This window comes from Strix aluco, chromosome 9 (assembly GCF_031877795.1).
Source record: "Strix aluco isolate bStrAlu1 chromosome 9, bStrAlu1.hap1, whole genome shotgun sequence".
Classification (NCBI taxonomy): Eukaryota; Metazoa; Chordata; class Aves; order Strigiformes; family Strigidae; genus Strix; species Strix aluco.
The window spans coordinates 21356344-21373409 of record NC_133939.1 but is presented as its reverse complement, the minus strand read 5'-3'; the positions used below and the strand labels follow the sequence as shown (position 1 = coordinate 21373409).

Below are 17066 nucleotides of genomic sequence, written 5' to 3'. Positions count from 1 at the left end.
ATACAAGGGATGAATGTTGAGAAACACTGCTGTAGCCATAGTACAGGAACAGCAGAAGCAGCAATGCAGACTCACTCATATTGTTCCTTGTGCCTGGGGATGCTTCCCCTGCGGCTAAAGGATAATAACTCATTTTCTTTATCCTTACAGTACATGGCATTTCTATGGAGATGGGTGCCAGTTAGTACTGGCTGTGTTGGTGCCTCTTATAATGGAGAATTGTTATATCCCTGACTCTGTTCTTTGTACTCTTCCTCTCTCTGGAGAGAAGAAAATTTCTCTGTTGAAGTAGTTGACCTCAAAACATGGACACAGCTGGGAAATCTGAGCATGTCCAGCCAAAGCAGCACATGAAGTACATATGCTTTAGCAAAACAGGGTTTGAAAAAGCTGAAAAACAATGTCAGCCAGTGATGCAGACCTGACAAAACTATTCATGCTGCATTTCAGGGAAGGAGGCATTTGTATTTTATGCATTGCCATTTTGTAGCACTCATTGCCCAGAGAATCTATTACTAAATACTGAATCTGTTACTAAGGTCCAGGAGCATGAATACAAGGCGGTACTGGGGGGAGACAAAGTGACTGCTTCAAAGCAGTCGTAGAAAATATATCCTTAAGAGGGCAAAATGTGTCCTTAAGAGGGCAAGTGTTAAGGAGAAAGAAGATGAGGTGCAGCTACAGACTGGAACACACAGAGCAATTCTGCCTCTTTATTTTTTTTTTTTCCTCCTTGTTCTAGGAAGCAATGCAGTAGTTACACCAGGTGTAGGAGAACATGTGTGAAGTGTGGAGGCTGTAGATGTTCTGCTACATATCCTTGCTTTGTGTGGTTGGAAAAGGCAACAAGAAAATGCAGCATTTCTGGAGTTCAGAGATGCCTATGGGCAGGGATCCCTTCTATAAATATACTGTTTCTGCGACCAGATAGGGAATTTTCTAAGTCTGGAAAACAGTCTCTTCTATAACTTAGTGCCCACTTCATTATGTGCAAGACAATTTGTGCAGTTTAGTTAAGGCAATTCCTCGTTTTAAAAATACAAAAGCTAGCAAAACTAATTGCTCCAGGCAAGTTAAAAACTCAGTCTCATGTATCTGTTGTTATAGAAATGCAATCATAATAGCAGTCGTTTCATTAAATCCTTTACTGTGTCTCGTGCAGTAAGGATGGGAGGACCACCTACCTTACCACTTCAAGAAACTTCTACAGCCTAGTACTAGCACTTTTTGAATGAATGGCTGCATGCAGAACATACTGGAGTCACTGCTTTACAGAGAAGCAAAAAGCCACTGAGCAATTGACTGGTAGTAGCTTGTGCAATTGCCTGCAACACACTCCCTGCAAGAACTCAGCATATTTTTGAAACATGAGAGCTGCTGCCTTCAGGTAGAGAGCATGTCGGCAGTATGTTGCCGTCACATTAGACTATGGCTTATAGAGTCTGGGCTGATTTCTCTTTTTCTTTCCCTTCTACACACCCAGTTGAAGCAAGTGCCTGTGGCTTTTCCTTTACCCATTGACACAGCAGTGCAGAACCTTTCTGTATAGCAACCTGTTGCACTGTCACTGAGAACAAATGTTAGTTGTGTTGCTTACTGAGTACTGGAAGGTTGTAACTAAGAGAACAGGGTAGGTTATTTGAAACAGTTCAGAAATTACATGTGTTCTGCAGCTTTTGCTGCCTGCATGATAATTATCTTATAGCAAGTGCTGTTCCTGGTTAAAGATTCATGGCTGTCTTTGAGACTGCTCCCCCGGGCCTGCAGAATTTCAGTCTGGCTGGCAGTAAAGATCCTTCTGGCCCCTGTCCGTTATTACTTCTCTACCTAGAATAGATTTTGCCTCTAACGTGTCAGAAATTCGGGGAAGATTTGACTGCTAGGACAATAGTAAATTGCCATCACTGTCTCTGTCCTATTATATGAGACACATGTCTAGTATATTTTTATTCCCTTGAATTGGTATTCCCTCATATGCACACAGGCCGTACAGTACCCTATGATCATATTGCACCTGTGTATCTGCTGGAAGACAGAGAATAGACATGTGTTTGGCTTTCAGCCTGTGCAGCAATGAATGTGTTCTGGTTCTTTGTTCTTTTCATAGACATGGATGCTCTTATGCCATGTCCAAAAGTATCGAGATACTTCTGGTGGATATTAAAAGTAGGTACACGCTAGAAAACACTACAGGTGGAAGGGAAAAATACATTTTTTCCTGCCACTTCTTTAGTGTTATTGGTATGTGATCAAAAGAAAGGACTGACCTGATTTTCCGCAGTGCTCAGCACCCACACATCCCACTGAAGCTGATAAGAAGTGCAGGAGCTTACTGTTTTTGAAATCAAGCCCAGAATATGACTCATAATGCTGTGAAGGAGATACTTGACAACTAAGTGAAAATATATACAGATAGAAGGTACCAAAGCATTTCTGTTGAACATTTTATTGTGAAGTAACCTTTCGGGTGGTGTTTCTATCACAAAGCTACAACTGTTGTATAGGTCTTACAACAGTTTAATTGAAACAATATTTTCTGTATTTTAACTAGAACATCCCTGTATGTAGAGAAAACAGCTGCTATATGTTGTAATCACCATATTTTGAAGAAGGCCTTTGCAAGATCCTGGCCACAGCTCTGCTCTCTGGAGGGTAAAACTCATTTGGGCTCACAGTCAAGCATTATCACCTATTTGCACTTGATCTTGTGGTCTGTATGTTGATGCTGCTGCTACACACTGATCCTTTAGTTAGCTGTATTGCCATGTCTGTAACACAGCCTATATTTTGAAATGGCGTATCCTCCCGGGGCATGGAGGAGGAGGAGGCACAAAGCCAACTGGGCGAGGTACTTTGTCATGCTGAGCAACCTCTGCAACTGCTCTCTTTGCTACAGATTTTGCTGAGAGCATGGAAGTAGGAAATTCTGAAGAGCTGGATTCAGACGCAACAGGGTTATTGTGGGAAAGCCTGAGATTATGGTTTATGAAGCCTTGTCCAACACTGGGCACCAGTCCTGCTGATGTATCTTGACCTGGTTGAGAGTAGGTAACTCCAGGCTGGAAAAGAAAAACAATTTGTGTTTTTGTTCAGTGACTTGGGGCTTATAGTATACAGGTCATTGATATCTTACTAGGTACCCTGCTCCTAACTACATAGAGGCCTCCAACCCAGGTACAAAATGTTCCTGACCATCACAGAAGTTTGATTTGCATTTGAACACATACACAGGAGCCCAGGAACACATTTTTAATGTCCAGTGGATCTTTATCACCAAATTCTATGTGAACTTTCAGGGCCACCTATGCACCTGGTGAAACATTCAAGACCAGCAATCTTATTCTTTCTTTCATATACCTCCTAGACAGCTAATTACTATTGTGTTACCAAGAGCTCTGGTCTGTAGGATTTATTCAACCACCACCTAGCCCTTCTCAGACCAAATGAAGGCTAAAATACCTGGAGAGCACTCAGGTCCGGTGCATATATGTTTCCCTTCTCTTGGTATAGCAGTGCAGGTCAGACTCCCTGAATTCAGTCGTGTCTAAGGTCTACTAGCAAAAAACCCCGGCTGATTTCATCTCCCACAATGGCTCAGTTATGGTTTACATCTACCTGCCCCATCACTCTAGCTGAGCAGAGTTGGTTCCCTTTGCTCTACCAGAGATGTGAAGCTCCCAGATGGTTAGGAGGACAAACTCTGTCAAGCATGGATGGCAGAGGTGACATAGTTCCTGGCACAGAAATCCACAGGATAAGCAGGAGCTACCTTACCTTGGTTTTTAGGATACAAAGTTAAACTCAAGTTATCACAGATAGCTAATGCAGTCTACAGTGAAAGAGGTAAACTAAGGGTGATTGCTTCTAACAGTATTGTAGGCTAGAATACTCTGGAAAGGAAGGGAATATCTGGAGTTGGTACCTGATGTCCATAGAGCTGGCAGTCCACCTTGAGGTCTTGTAAGGGGCGTGTTACCATTGTTGCTGTGCAGAAACCAAAATTCTGTCAAAGCAGAACATAGTCAAGAGAAAAAGTTAATTTCAGTACATTTAGAAATAGCTACATCTTCTCATGTTTTATGTGAGGAGTAAAGTGCTTGCTTTTTAGTCTGTTGGACTCAAAAGCCAAGCTGTTTAAATGCATAACCAGCAAATAAGTGAAATTCCTATGTTCTTCTAGAGTAAGATCCTTTGTATATCTGGATATGAGGGAGGGAAAGAATATATAGGAATCTAGGTGAAAGGTTCCCACCCATTAAAACTGCCTAGGACTCAATTTCATCAGAAACAAAAGAAGAATTTTAGCATGATAAAGTATACAGTATAATTCACAAGAGCCTATCTATCAGAACAAAACACACTGGCAGCACTTAAACTGTAGGAAGGTAGAAGTCTGCCCTTTTGTTATGTGTTTGTGTACTGTCCAGTACAAAGAGCCTGATTTTCTCAGGTGCTCACATTAAGAAGAGTAAACAATGATATATATTCTGTTGACTAAAAATATTTTGTGTCACGGACACTTTGGTCCTCAAGCCTTTTTGAAATATATTGAAATACGTCAGGATTCAGTCCAAATACCTCAGAGAAGAGAAAGGCGTGATACAGATTTAGGAATTATGTATTGAAAAGTGTATCATGATGGTATACATCTCTTGTACTTGCGTCCTCACAAAGGTCTATTCCTTCACAAGTGTGAACGCATCACAGCATGCTGCTTTTCTACCTCTATGCTGGTGAGATCAGGGCTGATGTGCTGGCATACTTACTGACTGATCGTCAGGCAGCAGTTGACAAGCTTCCACATTATCTTTAGCTTCTTCTGCTGAGCAGTTCGTGGCAGCCACAGCAAACTCAACAGAGACAGTATGTGTTGGGTGATACTGATAAAACAGGAAAATTGTTTAACTGACTTTGCACTGTGAAGCTGCAGTGCTGCTGAGAAAAGATAAAAGGTAAATGTTGAGGCTTCTAGTTCTGCATTTCCCACTGAAGTGAAAGGGAATCCTGTGGCTAAAATGACACAAAATGCTTGGGAAACTAAGTGCAATTCAGTAGGGCAAATTAGAGCAAGCTAAATCTGTTTGCAAACAAAACTAGCTAGCACTGCACAATTACCAGAGAAGAAATATTCTGTGTAGATGGAAGGCTAGACATTCATTGTTCTAGCAATTACCTGTGTTCTGGCTCTTCCAATCTCAAGGAGTCTGAGGTAAGCATCAGTGGTTTTGCTGTTGTGGTCATTGAGTGCAGCTGTAACGGTTGCTAATACGTCAGTGTTATTCAGACTTTGCAGCAGTGGACAGTCAGGGCAGAGTCGGAGAATATCTTCACTTGAGTCTGCAGGAGGAACCAAACAGTATATTTCAATCAGATCGTAGGTTGTTTTGAAAGGCATTATAGACCTATTCAGTCCCACAAAACACTGTTTCATGGTCTGTCCCAAGTTATAGCAGAAGGAATTTTTGCAGTGCAGGCTACAGATGGCAGTATTTCACACCACTTTTGCCATTCAGGTCTTTCTGCAAGAGAAAGTGCCGTGGACTTCAGTAGCATATTTTGAATGTTCTTACTTAGGTTTTAATCACTTCTCTTTCTGGCAAACTATCCATGACACCAATGAAAAGATGTCTCAGCTCACACGAGGAATGGTGAAAAATGAAAATATTTTTATTTATTGAAATTGTGTTTGCGTGTGTTTCATTCACTCACCAGTTTTGAAAGTAGTACTGAAGACATCTCATACAGAGCAAAGAGATCTCGTACAGAGCATGCAGAATAGAGATTCTGCTTTCCCATGGCAATATTGAAAATGCTGGATTTAGTAAATAAGCTGCATCTGGTAAATGGGCTCTAAAGATCAACAGGCTCTAGTAGATTCAGACCAATAAGGAATCAAGTTCTTGAGGCCAAACTCCTGAGTGAAAAGCCTCAGTACCAGCAATCTCTAGGTCAAATCTGGGACTTGCTCCCCAGATACTCTTATAGTATCTTAATTGTCATAGTGAAGAGAAGCAAAGAGAGAGGGCTGGGTTTGTAGGTGAATGAAATCAGAAAATGGGAAGAAATTACTTTCAAAACAGCTGGGTTTAGAAAATCCATTAACTGTCATCCTTTACACCATATTTATACACAGCATTTTAGAATCAGAAAAGCTAGTGAACTGTAACCACTGCTATAATAATACTCCAGCCTCTAGGTTCAAACCTAAAGAACAAAGTCTTTACCTGCATGTGAGTGGCATTTACTAGCAAGTACAGATAACTTTCCATCCAACTTCTGCAACTTGACATCACAGTCACCCTCAACTGCCTAGAGAGAGAAAAATCAAAGGGTTACATCGTTCAGATAAAGAGGAATTTCTGAAAAGGGCAACTATTTCTAAACTCAAAAGAACAGATCCTGGCTGAGTGTTCCTGGCAAAATCAGTCTGATTGCAGAGGCGCTGCTAGGCGTGTCCTGGTGTCTGTGATTTTGTAAAAGGCAGACTAGAGCTGCAAAATTTGGATCCAAATCTGGATCTCGAAAGTATCAGAAGTGCCAGAGTAGATTATGGACATTTGGTTCAGGTTCCTCTCTCATAAAGAATATGAATACTTATGAATTAAGACCTTCTGCAGAGCTGTTTGGTAATATTCTCACTAATCTCAGCTGGTCAGTGGCCATGGTAACAGCAGAGTGTGCTGCCTTGTGTGAGCTGGTTCACATGCAACATGATCCAGCAGGGGAGGAGATGTCAAAGGCAAAGCTGGAGTCACTGGGAAGAGGGAACAGTTAGAGTTACCTCCCCCAAGATGGAAAATGGGAGCTGAGCCCTGGTGAATACAGGGGTGGATCATGATTCAAATTCAGTCATGAGCTCTGTGAATTGGGCCCCATTCTAGAAACAGCAGGCTTAAATTGTCAATTGCTCATTCTGCTTTCTGCTTAGAAACCAGAGCTGCCTGTGCTCAGACAACACTTCCACTGCTTTGGTTAGGGAAAGCTTTTCACAGTTGGATCACACTTGCATAAGAACAAAATATTTGAGGCCAGTAAATTCCAGCTGAGCATTACTTTGAAGGCAGAGCCCTCTCTGAAGGGAACAGCTCTTCTGCAGTCTTGACTAGGACTAGGTGACTAGACTTGATGGAATTTCACTAGGCAACACCCCACATGTAGCCCAGGGAAAGTTGTGTTTGCACAGATTCACAACCTGCCCTGTCTACAGTTTGCAACAAGGCCACGACATCTGGGCTGAATCTGGAGCCCCTAAACAAGGCCCCATGGCATTCATGAACTGTATGTGGGATGTTGTGCTGACAGAGACCTGTGCTCTTCACATAACAGGACATGAAAGAAATCCAGGAGCGAAATCCTTCATGACATGAAGGCAATGAAATCAACAAGGAGGTTACAAGTGATTGGGTGGTTATAGACTGTTCCAGTGATGTAACATTTCCTTAGAAATCTAAATGATGATAGCTTGGCCTCTAGCATCAACATACTGAATATGCACCTTTGGACCGAGCTAGTAGTGGTTTAGGTACTCACATGTTCTGTGAAGCTCCTTACTGTGCAATTTGCAAGAGGTGTAGGGCTGAGAATGTGGCACCCGGTCTCTAATAAGTCAAGTTCAAGAAATATTATGTCATTATTCAGCCCCTGGAAGAAAACAAAAAACCCCAAACAACGGAAATTGTAATAATTGCTTCATAAAACATCACCAGATTTCTTCTCTGGGGCTGCGCTGCACTGTTGCTGACTGTCATTGGATAGCTCCAGGTATACACTAGAGTAGCTGAATATGTCCTTACTATTTAACTTCATAAAAAACAGGACCCAGTTTTTCAGCTGGAATAAGTCAAGATAGTCACATCGATGATATTTTTTTTTTTAATTTTTTTTTTTCCAGCTAAGGAACTGGCCCATAAATTTTGAAAAGTCCAGCCTGTATGTAGTGGGTCAGTTCTCTTAAGTTAACTTGACTTTATTTTGTTGGGTAGTTTTAAAAAATCAATAGCTGTCTTTGTTGATGAAAAAACTTTGTGTTTCTATAACCAGATACCAAATAAGCACTGGAGCACATTGGCCTGTCCCATTTAGTCCATTGGAATTACACTGAATTTCACGAGCTAAGTTCCAGCCCCAATACTCATGTTGTTTATGGACTGCAGGATCTTTTTTGGTTGTTCCTGAACCTTTGCAACTATAACATAAGAGATGTGAATGGAAGGGCAGAAGTGAGGTTCTCTAGCTCTGAGACTGACTCTGTGGTCTGAGTCATGGGTGATTCCATTTAAACCAATGAAGTTATTTTAGTGTAAAAGTATTAAATATGAGCAAAGCAGTATCACCAGTGTTTTTGTGTAGGTAACTGTGGGCACACTTCTAATCTCATTAATGTCTGTTTTAGTCTCTTGTAAATGGCTTTGCTATCCTCTCTCTCATAACAAGTAGAAAAACAGCCAAGGAGTTTCATTCTTGTTAACGTTTGGGACCATTTTCAATGTTTTGAGAGAATCAAAGGTTCTGAATGGGTGCATACATTGTATTCATGACTATTTCTACAGCCTTTCTAGAAGTCTACAATGATGTCAGTAGATCTTAGTGAAAATGAGACTACAAGCTGCAGTTAATTCCATTCAGCTTCCTTGTCAGCTCAATGGGATATTAGGTAAAATTAATGCCTACTACAAAATCACTAATAGCATGGAGTTATGATAGGTATGCATTTAGCCAATAAATAATTACCTGCATCATGAAGATTATCCTCACAGTTTTTCTCCAGATTAGCTACTGGGCTCATGAATTCGCACTTTGAATGATCTGCCTTAGCAAGCATGCTGCATTTGTAAACTGAGCCCCTTTCCAGCATCATTCAAAAATATCTGAACACTTCTCTCTTGCCCTCTGTTCTGCTCTTTGAGAGATACATTCCAGTGACCTGGATTCTCAACTGCTACCAGGTGGCATTGCCCCATTTAAATCAACAGAGCCATGCTGATTTACCCCATGTGAGGATACAGCCCTTGCCAGGGCTTGTTGGTCATGTCCAAGCATCTCCAGGTTAACATAATGCTCTGCCTGCAAGCTCCTCACTTACCTGGGGTAGCACGCGGATATTCTCAATTCTGTTTAAGGCAAACTTGTATCCGTGATGACTGTGGCCATTAATATAACTCACGGCTACTTCAGCTGCTGCTTCAGATTCTGGGTCATCACAGCCCAAGGGAGCAGGGGGAGCTGCTGGTACAGCTTTGTGAATTGGAAGCTGAACAAGCAATATTAAAGCTACTAGTGCCTTCATGGCACCTGAAGAAAACCAATCCCTTTCAGAAATAAAGATCTAAGAATACTGTTCAGATGGTAGCTAGGTAGCTAGAACTGGGGTCTCATTTATATAGTACATACCACAGACTTTGCATGAGCACATGTCTGATATTTGTCCCCGTACCAAGAGGCATTGCAAACAACAGAAGAGAAAAGTAAATGTTAGGACATCAAGCTGACTGATTAATATTGGCCAAAGTAAATTTTATCAGGTAGGATATTGCGAAGTCTGCTAAAGCAGCTAAAGAAGAAAGCGTCAGCAAAAAAGAAACACAATTTTTAGACGCTCTTTTACCAACCAAATACAGTACATGCAAGAGGAATATGATCCCTCCTGTTAAATCTGTAGAGATGCTAACACTAATTAAGCTTTCTTGTAAACAGGACACATTCTGTTAGGGCCCAAATCTCACCAGACACCAGTCTAAATTGTGAGATCAGTGGCAGGATAAATTAGAAAATGGAATTTGAAACAGTGCTAAGGATCACATTCAACAGTAAATGTAATTGTATTGCTACTGAATTCATTTGGAATAGGAAATGAGACATAGTTTCTAAATCTTTTGCATCAGCTCTTTTTTTCTCTGAATAATCTGAATACTTCCAGTAGTTTCTGGAATTTTGCTTTGCAAAGCAGGCATCTTGTAGAAATTTTTCTGGAATATGTTGTACAGATTTGAGGATTTGGCAGAAGATCCTAAAGGGCACAAAAGTGTTATAAGTAGAATGTAGATGAAAATTAGCTGCTTAAATGCTCAGGAGTGCTGGACCCCAGCTTATATTTACATTCACAGTGTATGTGATTACAAAACAGTGACTGGATAACAAAAATGTTCTATGGAGCAGAATATAGCTTCTATGATGTGTTCAGCATTTAAAATCTTTAATTTAAGCTGAGATGACTTTAGCTAGATAGACTCTAGCTAGATAGGCTCTAGCTCAACCGGTAGAAAAGTTTTTCCTGCAGGGATTTCAGAGTAGGTTTCTATGACCCATTTTATGGTGGTGATCAGGTTGCGGAATAGTAAAGGTCCCTTTTGGCTTTAAAATATCTGTATTTCTGTTGTCATTTTCAGGGACTTCAGGAATTAGCTGCAGACTTGAGATGAATAGGAGGACTTCAGCATATTTAGAAGTTTTCACTTTAGGTAAGTATTTCTCAGCTTGCACAATAGTGTGAGTGAGGCTAAAAGATTTGTGGAAACAGCAGTCTTGAGTCATGCCTCTCTAGAATCTGTAAATACGGAAAACAGCATAAATAGAAATGGTCCAGTTGGACAGATTAAGTGATGAAGCAGGAGAATGGGAAGAGACTAAAAAAGATGGAATTATTTCCTTCAGATGTGTGGGATGAGGTGAGTTTTGTATAGCAGGATTTGCATATTGAAGAGATTCCTGGGGAAAAGAAAGGCTCTTCCTCTCGCAGTAAAAAATTGTTCTGAGCATGATTTGTTTCTTCCTCTCGCTTGAAGCAGGTGTTGTCTGGCATTTGTTCTATTGTGTGGATGATCATTTGCATTCTTGACTTTGGTCTGGAACACTTAAAGAATGAAGGTTTGGTGTCCCAAAACCACACTCTGAGTCAGCCACTCCTCCTCCCAGTTTTGTATCATCTACAAACTTGCTGAGGATATACTTTGCCTCATCATCCAGATCATTAATGAAGATGTTAAATAGGACTAGGCCCCACTGTTGACCCCTGGGGTATACAGCTGGTTACTGGCCTCCAGCTAGACTTTGTGCACTGATCACCAGCCTCCAGGCTCAGCCATTCAGCCAGTTTTCAATCCACCTCAAAACACCCCAATCCACCTTTCACGTCAGGACTGTTAGACTTTGGCCCTAGTGAATTAGGTAGCCTGAGAGACTTGACAAGGCTTCACTGTGATGGAAGTAGAACAAGCTGAGTTTACTGCCCTTGTTATATAAAATATAGTATTGATTCTATGCTCAAAAATTGAGGCTCCACTGAATCTCAGTTCTTAATAATTCATATAAACCATAGTGGAAAGGTGAGTTGATGGTTCTCTTTCTTGCTTTCTCTTTTTTTTTTTTTTTTTGGTTGGATGCTTAGAACAACTAGTGATGATTGGAAACTTGCTGCCCCTGTTCAACCTCATCTGGAAAAAAAGCAAAGGAATGCTTCCGCAAGATGTCAAGTTGACACCATCCCAAGCTTAAGATTCAAACAAATTAAACAAGCAAACAAACAAATAACATCTTTTTAAAGCTTCAGATCAAAGTTAAACACTTCTGGGGATTTCTGAGGCTCTCTTTTCAGATTAATAAAGTGTCATTTTTTGGTAAAGCAGACAACTGGTCCACTTCTCTGCACCACATCAAAAGATGCATTTCTGAGCAGTCAGGCATTGTACAGTACTGCAAAACTTAATCACCTCTCGCTTTACACTTGATTAAGTACATTACTTTTGGATCATAGAGTTCACAAGATATTGGAACATCAGGACTATCTTCTATATAGCCATCACCTACACAGAAACCTGCACACTAAGACAAGAAAATGTCTTCAGGGAAAATGTAAGATAGTTAAAGTGACCAGTCTTGTCAAGGCAGCATATTGCTTCTTTAAATGACAGAATAATCATCATTTAAAAATAAAGTGTATGAAAATCCATAGAAGTCTGAGAAAAACCTCAAAACAAATTAGACTAATTAATTTGCATAGTCTTATTGCCCCTTTCCACTACATGGGCAAATCTTCAGCAGATGTAAGTTGGCTTAGATTCACTACAGTCCAAGTCCCCCAGTGTCCCTATACCAGAATTTTCAGGCTGCAGAAAAACCTGTGAAGTCTGAACAGTTTTATCAGACTATAATAGTAACACATTATATGTTAATTAATTTGTTTTTTTTAAATATGAGTCTTTAAGAGAAGGAAGGCTGATCATGTGCCATAGTAGGTACAAATAAAACGTGCAGAATGGCATCTACTTTGGCAGTGTCTAGTTTAGGTGCCCAGCTAGCAATTCCTTTTCACTCAACTTTGCTGGTATCAGTCTGTTAATCTCTATTTTATTTTAACTGTAAAATGGAAATAACTATTTTTCATTTTACTTCTGTGATCTGAAATAACTCACTGAAATTTATAAAAAGTTTCAATATCACTGGGTAGAAAGATCTATTCAAAACATTAGAGGAATCAGCAGATGCCAGTCAGTAAAAGTTTAGAGATTCCTGGACTTACTGGAGATGTAGCAGGATTGAGAGGATTGAAATTTGGGCTCCCAGATTTACTATTGATTATATCAGAGAAATTTTATTTGCTGGAGTTTCTTTTCAAAAACTATACTGGGTTTTTGTTTTTTTTTTTTTTTAAAAGAGCATGAAAAGTTGTCAAGTATTCTGAATTTTTTACTGGAATGGAAATTCTAATTTTTGACCAGCTCTCCCAGACAAAGCCAACCAAGTCTATTTCTGTTCTGTTCTCTCTTTTTCTATTTTGCTCTTCTATTGTCTATGCCACTGAAATACTTGAGTGCCTTCCAGAAGTACATCAAGTGATATAACTAGCATTTGTTACATGAAAGTCTATTCTCCTTCTCTTCCCAGTGGGAAGATTATATAAGATGTTTTGTCTTAGTGAAGTTTTTGATTGATTTAAATTTTCCTCCCCATTTCCGCATTTTCTCTGCTATGTGTTTTGAAGTTGCAGTCAGTAACAAGAGCAGTTTTCTGAGTTGAGGGTTTTCAAGCCTTACTTACCCTGTGTTATGCTTCCTGGTATGTAAGACCCCCCCTTCCTAAATTTTTATACTTTTTTATCCTTTTATCAAGGTCAAAGTTATTTATGTTGCCATGCAACTCTTAACAGTGGGATATTTTTTGCTTCAGCCCTGCAGGGATGTCATGGTTCTCTCAGTATCATGCCTGTGCAATTTGATGGGTGTGGGAAAGCTGTGTTGGAGATGGATAGGTGGCAACTGTGAAATCAGAGATTAGCAGCTACTGAAGTTTTTCTTTTGGCTTTCTGTCCTTATGCTATAGTTTGGGCTTCCAGCTTATATGGGTGCTCCCCATGATCATTGCTTCATATCAGAACCTAGAACAAATAAAGCAAGATACTTGGGAAGAGACTGCAGAGCTGAACAGCAGGGTCAAACAGTGGATCAGACAGCAGAAACAGAGTATTTTGCACTGAGTAAACAGACACCCTGCAGTCAAACTGACCTCCCCTTGTCTCAGTGAACAGCATGTCAAACTGACCTCCCCTTGTCTCAGTGAACAGCATGTCAACCTAAGTGAATTTAAACTCCACTCACTATGAAAACCAACAACTGTCCTGGCATTACCAGGGTATCCACAGACACATGGTTCCAGTTTAAAAAGGCAAATTGAAACATGCCACATTAATTCCTTCTACTTACAGGAATGTTTGAAGATGTAAATGCACAATTGGTCTGGATGCTGTCATGTCCTGTGATGCTGTTAGTCTCTTTGATGGAGAACTCCACATGATAACTCCACATGTTATCTTCCCTTGCTGAGTTAAATCCTGAAATTTAGTAGCAAGTGTTAGGGAAACCTGCTGTGCTCTCTGGATTCCCACATGCTCAGCTGCAATGACATATTTTTGATGTGAGAAACAAAGTTCACTCTTGGCACTGTAACTGCTTTTTCCACTGAGTTTGGTAGAAAAAGCTGCACATTCGTTCTTATGCTGTGGCAGTCTAAGAACATGAAATTGTTACCTACTTACACTGGGCTACTGTTTTGAAAAGGTGCATGTGTTTCTATGTGGAGGCCCATTGACATGAGTGACAGGAGGGTTCATACTGCTACAGGCAGGGCTAAGGAATGACAGGTGGGAGGATGGCAGACTGATATGCTTTCTCACCTTGGAGCACTCCTCCAGGGGCATGACAAAATCAATCAATATCCCAGTGAGATTTACATAATTCTGACAAGCAAGAGGGTTTTTTAAAAATTAAAGTAATTTATTTTTAGTGAGGCAGATGATCAAGAAAGGTTTTTTTACTGCTACACATCCCTAAACCATCCATTTATTCAACTTTCTGCTGCTTTCCAGCTACATGGTTAAAGGACTGGAGCTAGGATAGGAAACATGAGTGGGACATTTTAATTTAATAGCATGGAGGCAATATATTAACATTTGCAATAGGGGAAGTGGGTCTTTCCAAGTTAGTGCAATTTGAAAGACATTATATAGATGTTCCTGCTCAAGGAGCTGAAATTTTGCATGTTAGACATAAAGTATGGATGACTTCTATGACAACAAAGTAGCCAGAGTTACAGCTTTCCTTGCTTAATTTACACAACATCAGATTCACAGCAGACAAGGACTCCAGGCTGTCAAGAGCAATAAACATGAGGCACTCTGAACAGACACAGGTGCCCAGGTGACCTTCTTAGTGTCTAAAAGAAAGGGAGATGTGAATGTAAGCATCATGGCCTGTTTAAAAACAACATCCAGTGTCACATTTATAGAAAGAGGTGCACATCAACACCTTTTCCTGATATGTTTGTGAATTTGTTAGGTTTTGTAATGCCAAGGGAAAGAAAGCTGTATCTTTGTTTACATTCAGCCCAGAAATTCTGAACCTAACAGTGGTGGTGTTAAATTCTGCCAGTTAGAAAGTGTACCTATAACTGGCTAGTGCAGAATACTGCTTTTGTACTCATGGATTTATGAATAAAACAGGTAAAGATCACTCAGAGAACTGCTTTGGTATGGCTACAAGATTTTGTAGTGGGCATCTCAGCCTTTGCCTCTGGCATATCCTCTCTGCTGTTCTGTCGAGTATCTCTGGTCTCAGTGGGTTTCTAATTTCTCCATTAATTATTTCTATTCTTTTTTGCTGGTGGCAGCACCCTTTCCCTGACACCCAGGACTGTCTCTTGAAGGGAATCTTGGGTCTTTTGGGGTCGTCTTGTTTAAGACAATCAGTCTGGGTCTACATCACGATCTTCTTCCTGCCAAATATATCTGAAATCCCTACTTATCTGTCACTATAGCTCAAAATGTTCATATATGCTGATTTCCATATGGTGACCTCCTCTACAGCACAACCACTGATCCTACTCCCTATGCTAGTCTGCCAAGTATGTCATCATTTCTCCAAGTGGTTCCCCATTCACAAGAACATCAAACTCAATTTTTCTCCTCTCATCTGCAAGGCCCTGGCCAAGAACCAGACCTTCTCGTTCAACTGTTCACCTGGATCTCACCTCGTCCCCTCTGCCGTCATGGTCTCTTTGAGCCATTCAGCCACATCACTGACAGATGTCTCTTTCACTCTCTTCAGAAAGAATCCCATTTCTGAGCTTGTCCTTGAGGCTATCGCTTCTGAATTCTCACAGGGCCTGAAGAGCTGCCCCTTGTCACATTATCTATAGTAATGTGTTACGTGACTTTTAAACCTGTGTTTATTATACAGAGGGCTGCACTTACACTGAAAAGTTTGTATGACTCCACAAGGCAAAATGTTTGAAAACCACTTGAAATGGTGAGTTTGCTTGCTGCATTTCTGTTTTGTCAGGTATTTGTCAGGAGAACTCATCGCCCTCTACAACTACCTGAAAGGAGGTTGCAGAGAGCTGGGGATGAGCCTCTTTAACCAAGTAATGAGTGATAAGACAAGAGGCAATGGCCTCAAGTTGCGCCAGGGAAAGTTTAGACTGGATATTAGGAAGCATTTCTTTACAGAATGGGTTGTTAGGCATTGGAATGGGCTGCCCAGGGAGGTGGTGGAGTCCCCATCCCTGGAGGTGTTTAAGAGTAGGGTTGACATGGCGCTGAGGGATCTGGTGTAGTTGGAAACTGCCAATGCTACGTTAACGGTTGGACTAGATGATCTTCATGGTCCTTTCCAACCTAGATGATTCTGTGATTCTGTGTATTTGCCTAATCTGCCTTTAACAACAGACATGGCAATGCCACTCTGGGGGTAGCCTTACCCTCTTTCCTTACCAAGAGCAATCTGATATGAAACATTCCTTTGAAAATGGATGTCTTAGTTGGCCCCTTCCTAACTCTTGCCTGCATGTCAGTATATATAAGGAGAGAGGAAATCATCCTGTAGTCCACACACAAGTCTCAAAAATGAAAGGAGGAAATAGCTGGAGGAAAGCCTTTCACTGACAGAATGGAACACATAATATTTACTTGCTATAGAAGAGGAAGTGAAGTCTAGTTCATACATTTTGAAATCTGTGAGTCCATAACAGAAAAGTTGTGAAACATTGCTATTTATCTTGCTGTACAACTCACCTGGAACTCAGCTGCCATTGCAAGTATGCATTAACACTGGAACTAGGATTATGGTGTGGCAACTCCCAGGTACTTTCTGGAAGGAAACAAGATCTTTTGTTAACTTTGCACCAATAAGAATATAGTAGATGCCATTTGCCTTAAGTTTCATGGTAAATGATTTGCTTCATTTTATGAAGGTTCTGTTATGCTGTTGTATAAAGATGTTAGTTAGGGATTTGGTTTTTGAGAGAGCTGCTGGGTGTTGGTTAGAAATCTTGCAATCTGAAATCTCACTCAGTAGGTATTTCCAGAGGAAGTAATTTTCTGAGTGCAGCTGAAGTACTGTTAAAAGATTATTGTGTAATGTTATCTGTGTATCGTAGGAACGGGTAGAGACAGAGCACTAAAAGGGGGTTTCTTTGCTTGAGATTCCCAACTGTTGTCAGTGTTCATCTCTTTCTTGGCTTTTGATATAGGCCTGTAAGTTCTTGAGAGACAGGTACTTGGGGCAGGCTCATGGAAATGC

At 40.6% G+C, this 17066-nt stretch overlaps 2 protein-coding genes across 2 annotated transcripts in view; one reads left to right on the top strand and one right to left on the bottom strand.

The window, feature by feature from the left end:
* SENP5 (SUMO specific peptidase 5) overlaps positions 1-17066 on the top strand; it is a 198273-nt gene that overhangs the window by 71248 nt on the left and 109959 nt on the right. The window lies entirely within an intron of this gene.
* AHSG (alpha 2-HS glycoprotein) lies at positions 2431-9328 on the bottom strand. The gene is made up of 7 exons (XM_074834587.1): positions 9083-9328; positions 7531-7641; positions 6225-6309; positions 5174-5337; positions 4767-4880; positions 3923-4003; positions 2431-3059 (listed from the first exon to the last, which is right to left on the bottom strand). The coding sequence occupies exons 1-7, from the start codon at positions 9284-9286 to the stop codon at positions 2781-2783; spliced, it is 1038 nt and encodes a 345-aa protein (XP_074690688.1). The 5' UTR covers positions 9287-9328; the 3' UTR covers positions 2431-2780.